This window comes from Gadus chalcogrammus, chromosome 21 (genome assembly GCF_026213295.1).
Source record: "Gadus chalcogrammus isolate NIFS_2021 chromosome 21, NIFS_Gcha_1.0, whole genome shotgun sequence".
Classification (NCBI taxonomy): domain Eukaryota; kingdom Metazoa; phylum Chordata; class Actinopteri; order Gadiformes; family Gadidae; genus Gadus; species Gadus chalcogrammus.
Window position 1 is genome coordinate 4,925,475 of NC_079432.1, and position 16,719 is coordinate 4,942,193.

The following is a 16,719-nucleotide window of genomic DNA, read 5'->3' on the forward strand; positions in this document are numbered from 1 at the left end:
TTGCATGCTAATCTGAAAGACAGCTATACAGCTCACATAATCCTTTCCACCTGCTCTACAAAAACACCCACTCTGGTGACAGGGGACCTCCAGCCCTCTCTTTGTTACTGTGTCACTCGGCTGGGTGCTGGCACCCCCTGCGTCACCCCTAACCTGGGGGTTTCTCTGCCTGCCTCCTCTACACGCCACTTCACATCGCCCAGTCTGCCACCTAGTGGTGGCTTCGGCTTGGGCTTGCTTAAAGCACTGGCTTAAGGCAGAGGAACGATTCAATTTGTCACCAAGTTGGGTAAAAACGATCCCAAATTACGCTGAAAAAAACACAACAGGCCTGTGTTTGATGCACTGACGCCATTTGTTTTGTTATGCGTCTTCTTCTGTCGCTATCGCTTTCTTGAATAGGTCCATGGTCGCTATCCGCTGATGTGTGGTGCTGAGCGGACCTTCTTCGACATTTAGTGGCAATAGATCACATACCAGCGTCAAACAAAGCAAGCTTAAAATACCCTGCACAAAGGAGACCTCTAGTGGCCAAAATACCCCACTACACATAGGTCTGTAAAAAATATATAGTCGTCTCTCCCCAATGTCAATTTCAGATAAATGACGCAACCTATTTTTCTTCGTTGATTAAACGGTCAGTTATTCTCGAGATAAACACTACAATACAAAAAAGATGGTAGGGCTTGGGAATTAGTCTACGTTTGCTAATCGGTATGTTTTTCCGTAGGCTATTCATTCTGGCCAGACCCGAACAAATATGGACCCCATTATTAACTAGGATCACATTCAACCATGATTTACGCAATGAATGGCTGGATCAGAATAATGAATTAGAACGACGCTATAATACTGTCAGTAAAAAGGCCCCTAAGCAACTATTCGGGAGCCTCACCGGCGGCTCCGTATGATGGGTCACCACTGGTGCCGTAAAGCGCTCCGCCTGGTGTCGCAATGGTGATTGCAGTGACAGCACTTTCCGGCAGCAGGGAAATCGAGGAGAAAGCACTGACAAACGTCGCAAGGGAAACCCTATATTTCCCCGGTAATCGTCGGAGTTACAGGCGGCTCGGCAAAGCAACTTTTATCTCGAGTGTAGATGTTTTTACGTGGTGAATGAAATCACATTTGACGTCTTTTCAAGCGTGAATCTCCACCTTAATGCGGTGGGATGGCTACAGTGCCGACCGGGCCTAACAGTTCATTGCCTGCATCCCCGGCTAAAATTACTCCTCTACCCGGGGATCGGAGCCTGGGTCCGGGGGCGGACGCGTGCGGCTGTGGCGCGGTGGATTTGACCATCGGGGAAGATCAGGGGAGGGAGTCGCAGGTCACTGCGGTCAAACGGTCGATCCAGAAAAAGCAGAAAAACATGCTAGCCCACGCTAGCCCGTCAGCGCTGCACCTCAAAGTGCAACACCCGGAGCAGCAGCAGATGAACGGCTTGGTGAGCCCCGCGGGGCCCGCTGACACCCACAGCCCACACGAACACGTAGATAACCGACCTGACAACCCGAGGCCGTCCGTAGAAAACTGTGACAGCTGCGACGAAGGTACCTCGAGCTACGACAACATCCCCGAGCTCTGCCAACACGAAGGCCACAGCCCCTTTTCAAATAACAGCAGCCACCCCCTCTTGAAAAACAGTAGTATGAATGGGATGCCTTCCATCACCCGAACCGGAGCCTGCCCAAACCTCCCTAAGACGATAGATGCCCCCGGGATTCAGAGGAACGAAGGAGAAGACTGCCACCCTTCGACCCCTGGGCCGTCGGGGGACGGGGACGGAGACTACCTGGAGGATGGGACCTGTCCCGGGGATGGCTCGTCGAGCGAGCCGCCCGTGGCAGAGCTGGCCCGGCTCGATCTGAAAGGGCCACCGTGCACGGCGATCGAAGACAACCACGGGATTAATTACGTCCGTTACGAGTCCGAGTTACAAATGCCATGGATCATGAGGCTTATCACCAAGGACTTGTCAGAGCCTTATTCCATTTATACATACAGGTACTTCATCCACAACTGGCCGCAGCTTTGTTTTCTGGTGAGTATTTCGCTTAGGTCACTGCTGCCTTGACTTGGCGATTTATTGTGAAATGCGTCGCCATGTTGACACATTGTTTATTAAAGGTTAATATTGTTTAAATTGATGCTTAATGATGTTTAAAATGTGTGTTTCCGTACAGTATAACTGCTACAAGTCATTTGGGAATGGCTGTGCGTGCTATAGTTAAAATATAAGCTATACATATTTTGGTCACCTGTCATACTGAATCACATGAATCTAGTTATAATACCCGGTCTGGCCACACGTGTTCAAACTTATTTAGCTTGCCCATATTTAAAAATACCCCTGTTAGGACTATTAGGACTACCAGGGATTTTATAAAGCCTGCACTCTGCTCAGTTGTCAAGATGGTCTCTAAAGGATATGAACCGTTTAGGGCAGGCTGACACTTTGGAAATAGTTATTTGAATACACTTGGTTCAACGCTTGCTTTGTTGTTCATTCTTGCATTGTGGAGGGTAGCCTCCTCTACCTCTCTATAACAACATGTGACATCAGAGGAAGTGGCACACTGTATAGATCAGAGAAGGCATTCTCTAAACCAGTTTATCCTCGGTTCTCCCTTGCGTGTGTGTGTGTGTGTTGTGTCCCAATGGCGGTGTTGTCTCTGTGGTTCCCCAGGCCATGGTGGAGCAAGAGTGTGTTGGCGCCATCGTTTGTAAACTGGACATGCACAAGAAGATGTTCCGTCGCGGCTACATCGCCATGCTGGCGGTGGATTCCAAACACCGGAGGAAAAGCATCGGTAAGGCCGCACCACCACCACCACCAAAACGTTCGAGGATCTTCTCTCTGGAAGACTCCGCCATAACCCAATGTACAGGGATGGACACAGAATCATGGTTTGGAAATTTCCCATCCGAAAAATGTCCACTACAGCCGCCAAACTACATTCTGTACACTGTGTGCTTTTCTCCGTTGAAATATTCATAATATTAAATATTGTGTCGCGCTATAGAGGAGGAGGATTCACCCTGCGTACGTTTTCTTCTTCTTAAGAATCTTCCTCAGGTGACTCTTCTACACCGCATGAGGATTTGTTTGTTCTTTTCCCATTCAATGTTGTCGTGCAAAATGTGACGTTTTACATAATGCTGAACCCGCCCCTCTGTCCCGCGCCTCAACCGCCCCTTCTTCCTGATTTAACCGGGCCGCCTTGGCAACCCGTTTCTACGCCACAGCCCATTCCCGAAATAGAAAGCGGGAGTTAAAAGTGGAAGTTGACAAACGGGCTGTTTATTATTTTGTCCTCCCCTCCCCACGGTCCCACTTAGCGGGCTCTGCTCAGGCCGACTGGTGTCTGATGTGATTGTTCCTCAGGTACCAACCTGGTGAAGAAGGCCATCTACGCCATGGTGGAGGGGGACTGCGACGAGGTAAGACCCCCTGATGGCTTTGGCACCCTAATAGACGCACCGAAAACAGCCTTTATTTTTCTTTGCATGTGAAGGCGGCCAGTCTTATCTATGTTGGTCAGCGATCTTGAGTAAACCCTCAGTAGGCCATTAATTCGCTTTGGGCCGTGTGCCATTCCCCAAATACACACCTCGCTATTATCTGACACGTCCAGCTGCCACGCTTTAAAACGCACAAATAACTTGCCCACCCAGTTACTCACCTACGTTTTTAAGTGTAGCGGGGAATCATCAAATGTGTGTGAACGGAGAAGCTAGGACTTGGGCATCAAGCAGGCGACGAGCTTCGAACCCAGGACCTTTTTTTTTCTTCTTTTTTTTAACACCATAACCGCTAGACTGAGCCGTCCCCTCACGAAGCGTGCAGTGTCTGTCCTGTCCTGAGCACTGTGGCGCGGTAGTGAACCTCTGTTCCTCTCCCTAGGTCGTCCTGGAGACGGAGATCACCAACAAGTCTGCGCTGAAGCTGTACGAGAACCTGGGCTTTGTCCGGGACAAGCGGCTGTTCAGGTACTACCTGAACGGCGTGGACGCACTGCGGCTCAAACTGTGGCTCCGCTAGACGGACGCCGAGAGGGGGAGAGAGAGAGAGAGGGGGGACGGACAGCGGGCACCGCTCTTTGTACTGCCTCTCGCCAGCCGCCCCTCGAAAACCGCGCCCCCACCCGTTCACGTTTAGAACACACCTACACGCTAGCCCCTCCCGCATACGGACACACACACACGCATACACATACACACATACACATACTCGCGCAACCATACACTCTACACCATACATGTACCTGCAAACAGACAGGAATACTATGCACATAGGTATGCATAGTTACACGCGCAAGACACACACACACACACACACACATGCTCCCCCCCCTCCCCCCGGCTGAATTCTTTGTGAACTCGAACTTGTCTGGCGGCCGATCGGATGGAGATCACACGAACGCTTTTTGCCAGAACCGCCCACCGTACATCGGCCCTCCCTACCCCGACCCCCCCTAAATAGTTTTTGAACCTTTTAAAAAATACAAAAAGGAGAAAAAGGAAGGGGGGGGTCAAGTTAAAGGGGGTCTGTGACCCAGCCAGGACGGGATAGATCCTATATCACTACATGACCTGTGACCCGGAAGAGGAAGTTGGGTGTGTCTGTGTCTGTGTCTGTGTCTGTGTGCGTGTGTGTGTGCGTGTGTGTGTGTGTGTGTGTTTCTGGCACCTTGGGTCTGGAGCGTACAGGACTGGAAGCTGGGGGGAGGGGGGGAAGGGAGGGGAGGGGAGGTTCGGCCAAGCTGTGCAACGCCAGAGTCGAACAAACGTCGAAGAATGGGGAATGAATTCAGTAACGACATCCAGAACACGCAAGGAAGAGGTGGAGGGTAAAATGGCGGACTCAGAATAAAATATTTGGAGTTTATTTTCTGTTGTTTGTTTCGTTTTCTTTTTTCTTTTTTAACCTTGTCCGTTTTAGATGGGTGACTGAAAAGCATTAGTGTGCGGGATTGTTATGTTTATGCCTGTGTGTGTGTGTGTGTGTGTGTGTGTGTGTGTGTGTGTGTGTGTGTGTGTGTGTGTGTGTGTGTTTATCCATTGTTTTGTTTTTTAAAGAAAGTGTTAACCTGTTGCAGTATGCATCTGTAATGCGTCACGTGGTTGGCAACACTCTGTGTCCCGGTGAGTATGAGGGTCTATGTATGTAGATACGTGCGTGAGTGTGCGTGCATGCTGGGGTGACTTAACTTTCTCAGTGTATTTCCCAGCCCCCCCATCTCCCCGTATGATTTCCTAGCTTGTGTTAAACGAGTGCAGCTGTCGCTTGACGGGCTTGGGTTAGGTTGGGGGGGGGGGGGGGGGTTTGTTGGTCATGTGATCCCGGCCGAACGCGCTCATGCCAGTAAAGATATGCATGCATCTATTTGAACGGTGGGAGAGTGGATGACTTAAGGGGAAGTATCTACATATGTTTTAATGTACACAAAGGACAACAAACGCAGCCCTGAGTCGCGTGTGTGCGTGTGTGTGTGTGTGTGTGTGTGTGTGTGTGTGTGTGTGTGTGTGTGTGTGTGTGTGTGTGTGTGTGTGTGTGTGTGTGTGTGTTGCTCTGGCTTCGCCTGACTCTGCGGTGGCGTCCTGCTCATATTGTCTCTCAGTAAGCCCCCTCCGGTCTCTAAAGCCCCCGTAGGAGGGCGGGTGGGCGGGTTCTCTTATTGTAGTTCGGTTGTTTTCTCCCCAATTGGTCCCCTTTTTTTTTTTTTTTAAAGCTTCAAAATGCACTGCCAGCTCACTGCAGAAATCCCGAGCAGAGGTAAAACTAAATCTGCCGTTTTAGGGTTGGATTTTCGAAAGGCGTAGAGAAGTGTGCCCTGGTGATTGGTTCCATCTGATTTATTATTCTGTTGCTCCTGTTGCAAGTGCCACTCAATCAAACCCCCCCTTCTCCATACTTAGTGTTCCTCTAGGTCATATTTCGTAGTTTTGTCCTCATTTTTGTTTTTATTCCCTCTTAGTTTCGTGGTTGAAAGGACGGCAGTCCGAGCGATCGCCTCCACGGCGGCCTCCTTGTTTCCCTGGGAGGACACTCTGCTAACAGTTAACTGCTAATGATCCTCGAGGCCAACACGCTGGCTCAACAGATGCGCCCGGGCGCCCAGGCGCCCAGTCTCAGACCTACGTCGGCTATGGGAGAGAGTTAACATTTGCAATTCGCTGTATATATTTTTTGCAAAGTAATCATGAACAAAAGGCAGTCGCACTTCTGTTGGCTATTGCAGTTAACGTGTATGTGTCCGAGTTCGCACTAAAATGCACTAACTGGGGAGCCTTCCTCCAATAGGGCGTGGGCCCCCTTTACGTGACAATGCCAATAGATTGAATTCCTCATTTATTTTTCCAATTGTCTTTGTTTCCCCCGTTGTACGCGCGTGAATGACGATTGCTGCTGTAGTATGCAGTTGCGGGACAATCAATGTTGTTGTTCTTTGGACAGGAAATGTGTGTTCAGGACAAACACTAAGGATGCAGTAGGTTCCCTTTTTGACACGGCGTTCGGCAGGAAATGCTTCACCTCGCTTTGGCCCACCTCTTAGATACCGTGGTAGATTAGGACGGTCTGAGCCCGATGCTGATTGATAAACCGTGGGATTAACCTTCCCCTATAGGAAGCTCAGGCATGGCATTTTCTTGTTGAAGATGTATAGCCTAGTGAAGGGCAGTATCGAGAGCCCTGCCGCCCTTGGGTCCCTGGCATGCTAGCAGGACACAAAGAGGTGTTAGGTGCAGGCCAATCGTTTTTTCAGGGCAGTACTATTAGGCTTTCGGCCCTGGGTGGTCTAGGGTTCTTAGTGGAGGCTGTGGCCTCGCTCGAGACCCTGGTCTCCGAACCGTGTTCTTCCGGCCTACATAGGCTGGACGGATGGCGTGTTTCTGTTGTCGTGTCAATGCAGAACCCTCTGCTGCCTGCCACGCGTTCACAGCAACACTTATGCAGAAGCTTAGTTGTTCATGGCTTGCATATGCGGTCGGACTGGGCGTGGTGTTTCAGCAAGGAATTGCCTCTTTTTGCGGACCCCATCAATGCAAAAGTAGGGGCTTTTGCATTGCTGTCTCGGGAGTTCTCGGATTAACTCAATTGAGTAAGGTTTAAATTGTGTGTCCAAATATCAGCCCAAAAGCGTGGATTTTTCAGATGAAATACTTTTCCCCTTGTCTCTGAAAATCCGCAACTGCAACCTGATTATGCCGTACCACGGTACCAGGTGTTGAATGACCCTTATTTATAATCACGTACAAAAGCAGTGTTGAGCAGGAGACGGCAGAGAAGGAATTGCAGAATAAAGTTTTTGAAGCAGTCTAACCTCTCATCGTGGTTGTGTTGTAGGCCTTTTGGTGTTACCCCTGCTGTGTGTGTGTGTGTGTGTGTGTGTGTGTGTGTGTGTGTGTGTGTGTGTGTGTGTGTGTGTGTGTGTGTGTGTGTGTGTGTGTGTGTGTGTGTGTGTGTGTGTGTGTGTGTGTGTGTGTGTAAAGAAATCAGACCTATTTTAACTTTATCTTTCTCTATTTACTTTTAATTTGCCAACCTCAGTAAAAGCGTCAAGTACATAAATAATTTGACCTGTTAGTCCAGTCATCCAAATGTTAGTCAGAATTTCAACTGACAGACTTTATTTTTTTAGGCTTGTAGTTGGAAGTCAATGCACTTTGATCCTGTCTACATTTCCCATCAAGCACCCTGTCCAAAACAACATGAAATGTTAAACATTGATGTTTATAGCGGGATGCTTTTGACACACTGTGAAATGGTTTTATTACCTCAAGACGAGTTTAAAAGATGGCATTTTATCCACCTAAAGTAAAATATTAAATAAAACTGGTCAAATTAGTTTTACCTCATTAAGCTGTGGTCAATGACCATAGCTTGAAACCCATACAGTAGGTGCATGGTGTGGACTGAAAGGCAGAGTGGATGTTTACTGACCAGCCCATTGAAACCATTGAACGAGACGAGTTGTCTGACTGTTTGGAGAAAAGAAAGATTGGTTAACCTTTTTTAATGTGATTTTTTTTTATTCTTTGTGTCTTGGTTGTATTAAGCCCTCCTTTCTGTAAGGCTTGAAAAGGGGTTTTGGTTTATATTGCTGTGGATTATATTCCTCCAGCATTGAGGTTTGATGGAGAAGATTTCCAGAAGATGTATAATTTCAGCATTGGTCATTTCAAAGCGTTTCCTTTTCAAAAGTTCACGGCGTCATTGATCCGACTCTTCCTCAGTTTCACGGTGGTTTCCATCCTAGCTTTTTTTCCCCGTTTTGTTTCCTTCCCCGCTCCCCTTTGTACCCCGTCGAGACCCAACCGCTTCCTCGCTCAGTGCATTTAAATAATTTGAATATCACCTATTTTACCAAAAGTTGTGATGTTGGTTAGCCATTAAGAGCGAGTTATCAGAATATATATATTAATATATATGAATTTGAGTGTCCACCCAAATGCTAAACAAGGGGTCCTTTTAATGATGAAGTGAGTTGGCACTGTGTTTCATGAGTTCAGTCACGCTTTTATTTTGGTAGCAAAAATTTGAAACTCTTCTAGTGTCACGAATGGTTTATAGCATTGGGTGCACACTGTCCATTAAAAGAAAATATATACGCCCGAAGCTAGGTGTGCCAGCGTTGCATTCAGACAAACAAGGGTTCAACACATTGAAAAGGGTTTTAAGGCACGTTTTGTTTATGACCTACAGCCTTCTTCTTCAGTCGTTTCAGTTGGAATCTCTGACCTGCACGTTTCACCGTCTGCTATTGGCATTAAACAACTACCGCGCCTGACCGGTGGACTGGGATAAGACCAGTTTGGTGTTTGTAACCACTCTGACCCCATGTAGGAAAACAGCCGTTTCTCTTATCTCAGATGGCCAGGAATAAGTTTTGTCTACGATCTGCACTTGTTTTCAGACGTTTTTTGATACAGTTTTAACTCGGCCTTCGTCTGGATGATGAAAACGTGACGCTATGATGACAGAGGCTAGCTCGCCTTGCGAGTGTGTGTGTGTGTGTGTGTGTGTGTGTGTCTGTGTGTGTGTGTGTGCCTGTGAGTGGGTGCGTATTAGGGGGGGGGGGGGGGCTTAAGTAAAGGTTTGTATTTTCTTTTGTGCATGTTTTAGTTTTCTGTGTTTGTTTCCCATGCCGCTGCGATTCATTTTGATCTGAAGGTTTTCCAGCAACAGGTTTATTTAATGTGGAAAGAACACAGAAATAAATTATTTGATTTTTTTCTATTGTCAAGACGGTGGGTTTTCTTGTCTGATGGTCGTGTCCCTCCAAGCTAGTTTTCGTGCCAACTGCAAGTTTCAAGAGTCTTTCTTTGCATTTCATCAGACCGGGACTGGAGTACAGCTTATTACTTCAGTTATATCAGGAAGTGATTTTCACAGCATAGAAATGTAGAATCAAGACAAATATTTATTCAAGATTACACTACGCAGGATATTTGCTGAACAATGAAAAGAAGTCCACTATTTTACAGCACATTCAGGGAAACACGATTGCATTTACACATCCTACGCTTGCTTACAAATCTTAAAAGCATTGAAGGAAGTAAAAAAAGAATGACTGACATTTATTTGAAATCTGCTGCAAGCAGAACAGAAACCATTATTGAAGACTGTTTGTCCAATATTTATATTTAGTCCCTCAAAAAAACTGCAGCAATTTTCCTCTTCTTGTAAACCTGATCTTTCTGGCAGCAATCTTGCTAACATTTTAGGTCCAAACCCTGTCCTGTGTCACCTCTACTTTGGCAATTGTTTAGGATTACAAAAAACTACAGTTGTTGCTGAAAAGATTTTTTGTGCCTATTATGCTGACAAAGCCCCAAAGGGATATTTGTAAGTAAATGTAAGACGTTTTAGTTTTTTTTGATTCTCAAGTAAAGACAAACCTTAAAAAATAGGATTAACATTCTTCTTTGCGAACGAAAAATGTGTCTGATATAACATGCGCTGCTGGATAAATTTGAAAGACTTTTTACATAACGTGTACTTGTATGCTTTATCTACACTTATATGCAAAGAAATGCATTGTTTCCTACTGAATCCTATGGAAATCATGGCCAAGAGTGAGGAGATGGAAAGCGTATTCACTAAGTCAACTACTTCGCAATATTTACACTGTTTTGTATGCAGATGGCAGTATGTAATGGCTACAGCCCTTCTTGCATGTGATTGACACTCACTGGATAAAATGCTTCCCACATACAGCCTTTTGATTGACAGACAGTGCTTTCGCGCTTCTCACTGCTAATGAATCTGATCACTGTTCCCCCATCATGAGCTCTTTAGTTTTCATAACACCATCATCTCTAGTTCAGGAAAATACTGGGCTTAGCACAGCCTGCATAAACTGGGGTCTACTCAGGTGAAACTAATCCGTAGCTTGGGTGAGTCTTTTATGGAGGACAGCCTGGAGTGAAGGAAGATGCGGTAGTCATAGCGATGGTGATGCTTTTACTTAGCATTCCGTGACAGGGGAATCGGCTGTCGGGTCAGTGGTTGAGGACATCTCGGGCGTGACATCAGAACTCGTCCTCTGAGCTGTCGGCCAATAGCATGGCTTGATCTGGGCGGCCCGGGCCAGTTTCTCTAGGTTGCTAGGGGCAACACAGGGGAGGATCGACACACAAGAACAGACGTTGGTGATTGGCCATTGGAGCCACAGAGGAAACACAGGACACGTCTGACGCATCAAATGCATAACTTACATTTTGATGCCTGCAACCATTTGTATTTATTTTGACCTAAATGTAGGTATATTGTGTATTTCAGTATTGTTAAATCTATAGTGTAGTCCATAACTTACTTAGAGAGTACCCCTTGCAGTTGAGATCCCCCTGACCGTGAAAACGGATTCTCGGTTGTGGTTCAAACACTGATGGGGAACTCATGACTTGCAGCCACAGAATGGGAACCAACCGGCTCCCAGACTAACGTGACACACTCCAGCCGTCTCTCCCAATACGCGCAGGGCCCTCACATTGAAGCAATGGGCCCTGCACCGTACGCAGCGATGGATCCGCTATTCTTAAATACGACTGATAATAATGCTCATAGCATCCTTGAAAGTGCAGAGACCTTCACACATTTGATTGTTTTTTTATAAAACGTTCACAAACCTATTATCGCTAAGGAAGTGTGACTACTCATAACTGAATAAAGTTCGGTACCGCTAGCCCGAACTGTACCGAGAGTTCGGTACCGATGCTCAGTACAGTTCGGGCCAGTGGTCCTACTCTCATGAATGAAGTTTGGCACCACTAGCCCGAAATGTACAGAGATTCCGGTACCGATTCTCGGTTCTTGACGGCCAAAAACCAAACGATATGTATATATATTCATAATCATAGTAACCTGTGTGGGTGTGATATTGACCTCTTGCTGTCGGACCTTCCTCCTCTGGTACTTGAAGCTGTTTTGTCGTCTGCGGTGGATCATGCGGATGCTGTTCAGGGCCCCTACGATCAGGATGGCCCCCGCGATGCCGATGCCAACGGGGACTAGCATCCCCGACACGTATCCCGCCTGGGGGGGGGGGGGGTCAGTTGATGACCATGTTGTTTTGTGGCACAGTTGATCAATGAATGACTTTCTTTCCTGCTTAGGTCAAGTTCAAGCCAAGGGAACACATGTGGACCATATAGTTTGAATACAATAAAGTATAAATATAATCATACACGTTTCAATGGTCAATCAATAAAAAGGACAAACTACGACAAGGAAACCAATGTCGATTTTGATGTTTGTATTCATCCCGTTTTTGAGGGGAATGTCATATATATCCAGACAGCAGAGGGCAGTGTTACCTTTTCTCTGATCAGCTCCATCCAGCTACGCACTACATTGGAAGAAAGAGGGGGTGACATAGTAAAGACTACAGCTTTTGAAATGATGCAAGTTTTTTCCTTCAAATTGTATGTACATTTGTAACATATATATATATGGGATCCTCTAGCTGTGATTGTGTGCATGTGGGTGAAAATATGTGTGTGTGTGTGTGTGTGTGTGCGTGTGCGTGCGTGCGCGCGCGCTCGTCCCTACTCAGGCCCTGGTTCCGCTGGACCCACACAGGGGGTGGGGGGATCAGGCTGTAGGGGGGCCGGTTGGACGCCGGCGTGTTGGTCTGCTCCTCCTCACTGTCGTCTTCGTCAGACTCCTCTGTGAGGCAGAGGAAGGAGGCGGTTGAGATTCTACTTCCTGTTTATCCGCCATTCGTGAGAATCCTCCCTCAGGATTACACCGTATTACTTTAATAATAATAATGTTTCCCTTGTATGTCTTTATTCTTCATGGTCACAATGGTGACAATGCAGACAATATGATGACACCACGCAGATGTTAAAGGTGACATATTATACCACCGGGTGCGTGTGTGATTAGCCGTTACAAGCCGTTTCGAAAATCTGCCTCTTCTGACGTCACAAGTGGACGTGTCCACCTAGATATGTGCTGGATAGATGAGCGACGTGTGCTACAGGCCACTGGGTAGGCTGGTAGGCAGATTTTTCCATAACAGCTTCTAAGGGCTAATCACACCCACACATGGTTAGCTACTTTTCTAATAGCTACTTTTCTAATTTGCATTGGAAGGGAAAAAGGTACCCTTAGCCAGTAGTGTCGTATTCCTATTCTAGTCTGCGGTTTCCACCAAGCCTTACCCTCGGACTCCATCTCCTCCAACCCAGAGGTGGATTTAGAGACGTGGTGATGGGTTGCCTTGGTTACAGGTGTTCCAGAGGAGAGGAGAGAGGAAGCAGCGAGGCCAGAGATGGAGGAGGGCTCTTCTAGTCCCTCTGCGTTGTCAGAATCTATAGACCAAAACTCAGTCGTAATCCAAGTCATATACCAGACACGGGTTATAATAACCCAAGCCATAACTTGGTTCAAATCCCAAATCATTAAGCAAGATATAGACCAAGTTATGACCTATGTCATAACTTAACTGGAGGGGGAAAGAAGTGAAATCTAAACAGTGGTTTGAACAATCCCACATCAAGTGACGTCAGGAAGCTGGATCCCCCTCCTCGTCAAGCTCCTGACTCAAAGTCAAGGGCCAAATAGGAGGTTAAGGCCCAATCCCATTTCTACCCTTACCCCTTCAAAACAAGGGGGAGGGGTAAGGGGTAGAAATGGGATTGGGTCTAAAGGTCCCATATTATACAACCATTTTGAAAATCTGCCTCTTCTGACATCACAAGTGGCCGTGTCCACGTGTGCTGGATAGAAAAGTCTACCAGCCTTCCCAGTGGACTGTAGCAAGCGTTGCTCGACTGTCTGTCATACACCTCGGTGGACACGCCCACCCCAGGATGTCAGAAGAGGCTGATTTTCAAAACGGCGTGTAACGGCTAATCACGCTCACACCTGGTGGTATGATATGTCCCCTTTACCTTATTATGGTTCTCCGTACCTTTCACGTCGTGATGGTCCAGGGGTCCCACCGGGGAGGCGCTGGGCTCCAACAGCTCGGTGCCTGACATCCACTCCCGCGGCAGCATGGGCGGGGGGTGGGAGGGGCCGTCGGCGTCCGTCTCCACGGCGACCGGCCGGTCGAACGCCGCCTCGGACAGGAACGTGCCGCCGGTCGCCGTGGCGCTGGCCGACGGCTGGGGGCCACCGGGAGCCGCCGGCCCCCCGGCCGTGGACGCCCCCCCCTGCGGTGTGACGTCGTCGAAGGGGTCGAAGATGAGGGGGAGGTCCTCTGAAGACATGGTGCCCTCGGTGGACTGGTCCTGGGTCAGGGGGACCTCCGTGTCCGCTGGAATCAGATCCATACGGACACACGGAAGGACGACGGTTCAACAGCAACATGGAGGGTACATTCTTTTGGGTTTCAGTTCAGAATCGGTTTTCAAAAAACAATTCTGAACTGAATCCACAAATAATTATCGGAGAAATTCAAACTGATCAGTTGGAATTATTTTGGATTTCTATGTAAATAATTTTTGGATTCAGTTTCAATTTCGTAGAAATTTAGTTCAAATTGATTTGGAAATTCTATTGGATTTCTTTTGTGATTATTTTTTAATTCACTTGTTCACTAATTCACTTATTTCAACACACCGACCTATTTAGAATTCACGTTGAATTCACTTTGAATCCTTTCGAACCAGGTTTCATGCTAGCATGGTGGGGTCAGACCTTCTAGAAGAGAGACCCGAGGAGAGAGAGAGAGTGTGGCGCTTTGGGCTGTCAGTGCTGCTGTCTCCAGCGATGCCACGAGTATCACCCTCCATTCTCTATTCAAAGCATCCTTTTCCCTGACACTTAAAATGAAAAATGCATAATCCTTATGCAAGGGACAGAGAGGAGAATGCTGAATATTTATAGTGCTGAAGTATTCATGAAACCGTGCAAGTATCCGGAACGGTTATCGCTTTGGACGTGAAGCCTTCCTCGTGAGGAATAGTCCTGGTTGTTCAGAGGATAACAAAGGCATTTGGAAAACTGCTTTTCTTTTTAGATAAGAGGTAACCACACAGTAGCTGTCAGGAGGAGAACCTGGTGGCACATAAAAAGCACATCTTCCCGTATTCGGGTTTCAGAAGACTGAAACACTTTTACATAATACCCTTTTGGGAAGGACATTTTTTGTGTGTTTCTTCTTTCGTTTGGGGGAGGCTTCATCAAACAGACATTTCACCCGGGATGCTAGGAACACATATTGGCTCAGAAAGAGTTTTTTTTAATCCTGCTCCAGCTACTTACTGCACAGCTCAACACTCATCTACCTTATTCTGCACTGTGTGTGTGTGTGTGTGTGTGTGTGTGTGTGTGTGTGTGTGTGTGTGTGTGTGTGTGTGTGTGTGTGTGTGTGTCTGTGTGTGTGTGTGTGTGTGTGTGTGTGTGTGTGTGTGTGTGTGTGTGTTGTGTTGTGTTGTGTTGTGTGTGGTTGTGTGTGTGTCAGTCTGGCTTTACATATGTGCATCCATCTATCTGTATGTGTGTGTGCGTCTGCATGCATACATCTGCATGCTGGACGTGTGTGTGTGTGTGTGTGTGTGTGTGTGTGTGTGTGTGTGTGTGTGTGTGTGTGTGTGTGTGTGTGTGTGTGTGTGTGTGTGTGTGTGTGTGTGTGCGTCTGAATCCTAACCCCAGGCGCCTCTGGTAAGCCCTGCCACCATCCCTCCTGCTGTGCCTGTTCCTTTTTCTTCTTACAAATCAGGACAGGAATAGAAAGTAATTAGTCTGCCACCCCCCCCCCCCCCAGGGGCCAGGAGCCTGGGGCCCAAGGCAGAGCGAGGGGAGCGTGTGTCTCGATGTCTCGACGCCGCCGCCCGTCAAAGCACATCTCAGCCATTTGACATTTGCACTCCTGCTGCTGCCCCTTAAAGGAGAAATCCTGTGTAAAATGGATCTGGGATATGTTTAGTATGATAACGAGTTGGGATGTTCGCTTGGGAGCCAAAAAGCGCAGGTATACGCATTCTGAAGTTGGCTGTTTTAAGATTGTATATTAAAAAGGACATTTTATACACACAATACCATCAGTAGTTCACCCGTCGACGCCATCTTGTTTTTAAGACTCGATAAGTAGATTGACGAACACAGAGATTGTGCCATCCGTCAACCACACGCAAACTCTGTGTTCGCCAATCTACTTATCGAGTCTTTAGATGCCTAATCCTCGTCCCGTTTCTTAATGGCCTACCCCCTTTGGATAAAACCTGACTACTAAAATGACTAAATAGTAATGAGTTGGTAATTACATTTAAATTATTTAATTCTGGGCGGGTCCCCAAACTTTCGACATTTTCGACCCTACCTTCGCTGTCGCTCGCAGCCTCTGACCAGAGGCTCTCCGGCCCCTCTGGTTTGGGCATCACGTCGGGTCCCACCTCAGCCAGGAGGAGGTCTGGAACAATGGGGGCGGTCGCATCATCGGGCCCCCAGTCCGCCAGAGGGGGCAACGGAGGGGCCCCCAGCGACGGCGCGACGGAAGGGGTCGGCCCCGGGATCTGAGGACCTTGGCCCCCGGCTGAGGCTCCTGGCGGCTCCTTGGAGGACGGGGCCCCTGTGGGGGAGGCAAGGGCGGGGTCCAACGCGGGAGGTCCCGACGGAGTGGATCCCGGCGTGCTGACCACCTCGGCCGGCGCCTCTCCGTCGTCTTGTGACGTGGACGTAGCCCCCCTGGGGATGCTCGCTGTCGAGTTGAAGTTGAAGTTCGCCGTTGAGCCAGGCGTCGTTCCCTCGGAGTCTGGAGGGCGCGCGGTGTACGGCGTCGGTCGGCTTTGATCCTCTCCCGGCTCTGACAGGCTCCCCGGGGTCTCCCCCTCTGCCCCCCCCTCTGCCTCCCCCTCTGCCCACACCTCCCTCCTCTCCCTCCGGAGTACCTCCTCCCTGCCGCCGTTCATCCCCGGCCCAGATCTCCCGGCGCCGAAGACGCCTCCGTTCCTCGCACCGCGTGCCTCTCCGGGTGCGGCTTGGCGCACTCCCGGGCCGCCGCTGACTCCTCCCCCACCTCCTCCTCCTCCGTCCCCTCCTCCAGCCGCCGAACCGTCAACCTCCGGAGTGTCCGTCACGTGCACCAATGCCCCGGAACCGCCACTCGAGGTGACCAACGGCACGTCCGGGAACGGGTCCGGCGTGTCCCGTCGGGGCAGACGGACCGGGCCTCCATCGACGCACACACACGCCCCCGCCACCACCACCACCACCAGCAGGGGGAGCAGCAGGCGACGGAGGGTCTGGGGGATCAGCAT

General features: G+C 48.6%; 2 protein-coding genes across 2 annotated transcripts; one reads left to right on the top strand and one right to left on the bottom strand.

The window, feature by feature from the left end:
• Positions 1–918: 918 nt before the first annotated feature.
• On the top strand, positions 919–5,645 carry naa30 (N-alpha-acetyltransferase 30, NatC catalytic subunit). Its single transcript, XM_056581173.1, has 4 exons — positions 919–2,044; positions 2,690–2,813; positions 3,389–3,444; positions 3,908–5,645. Exons 1-4 carry the CDS (start codon positions 1,172–1,174, stop codon positions 4,043–4,045), a joined length of 1,191 nt encoding a protein of 396 aa, XP_056437148.1. The 5' UTR covers positions 919–1,171; the 3' UTR covers positions 4,046–5,645.
• Positions 5,646–9,228: 3,583 nt separating this feature from the next.
• Positions 9,229–16,371, bottom strand: LOC130374899 (protein enabled homolog). Its single transcript, XM_056581876.1, has 8 exons — positions 16,351–16,371; positions 15,783–16,290; positions 13,428–13,775; positions 12,676–12,825; positions 12,059–12,175; positions 11,824–11,855; positions 11,372–11,542; positions 9,229–10,614 (listed from the first exon to the last, which is right to left on the bottom strand). The coding sequence occupies exons 1-8, from the start codon at positions 16,369–16,371 to the stop codon at positions 10,540–10,542; spliced, it is 1,422 nt and encodes a 473-aa protein (XP_056437851.1). The 3' UTR covers positions 9,229–10,539.
• Positions 16,372–16,719: the final 348 nt, after the last annotated feature.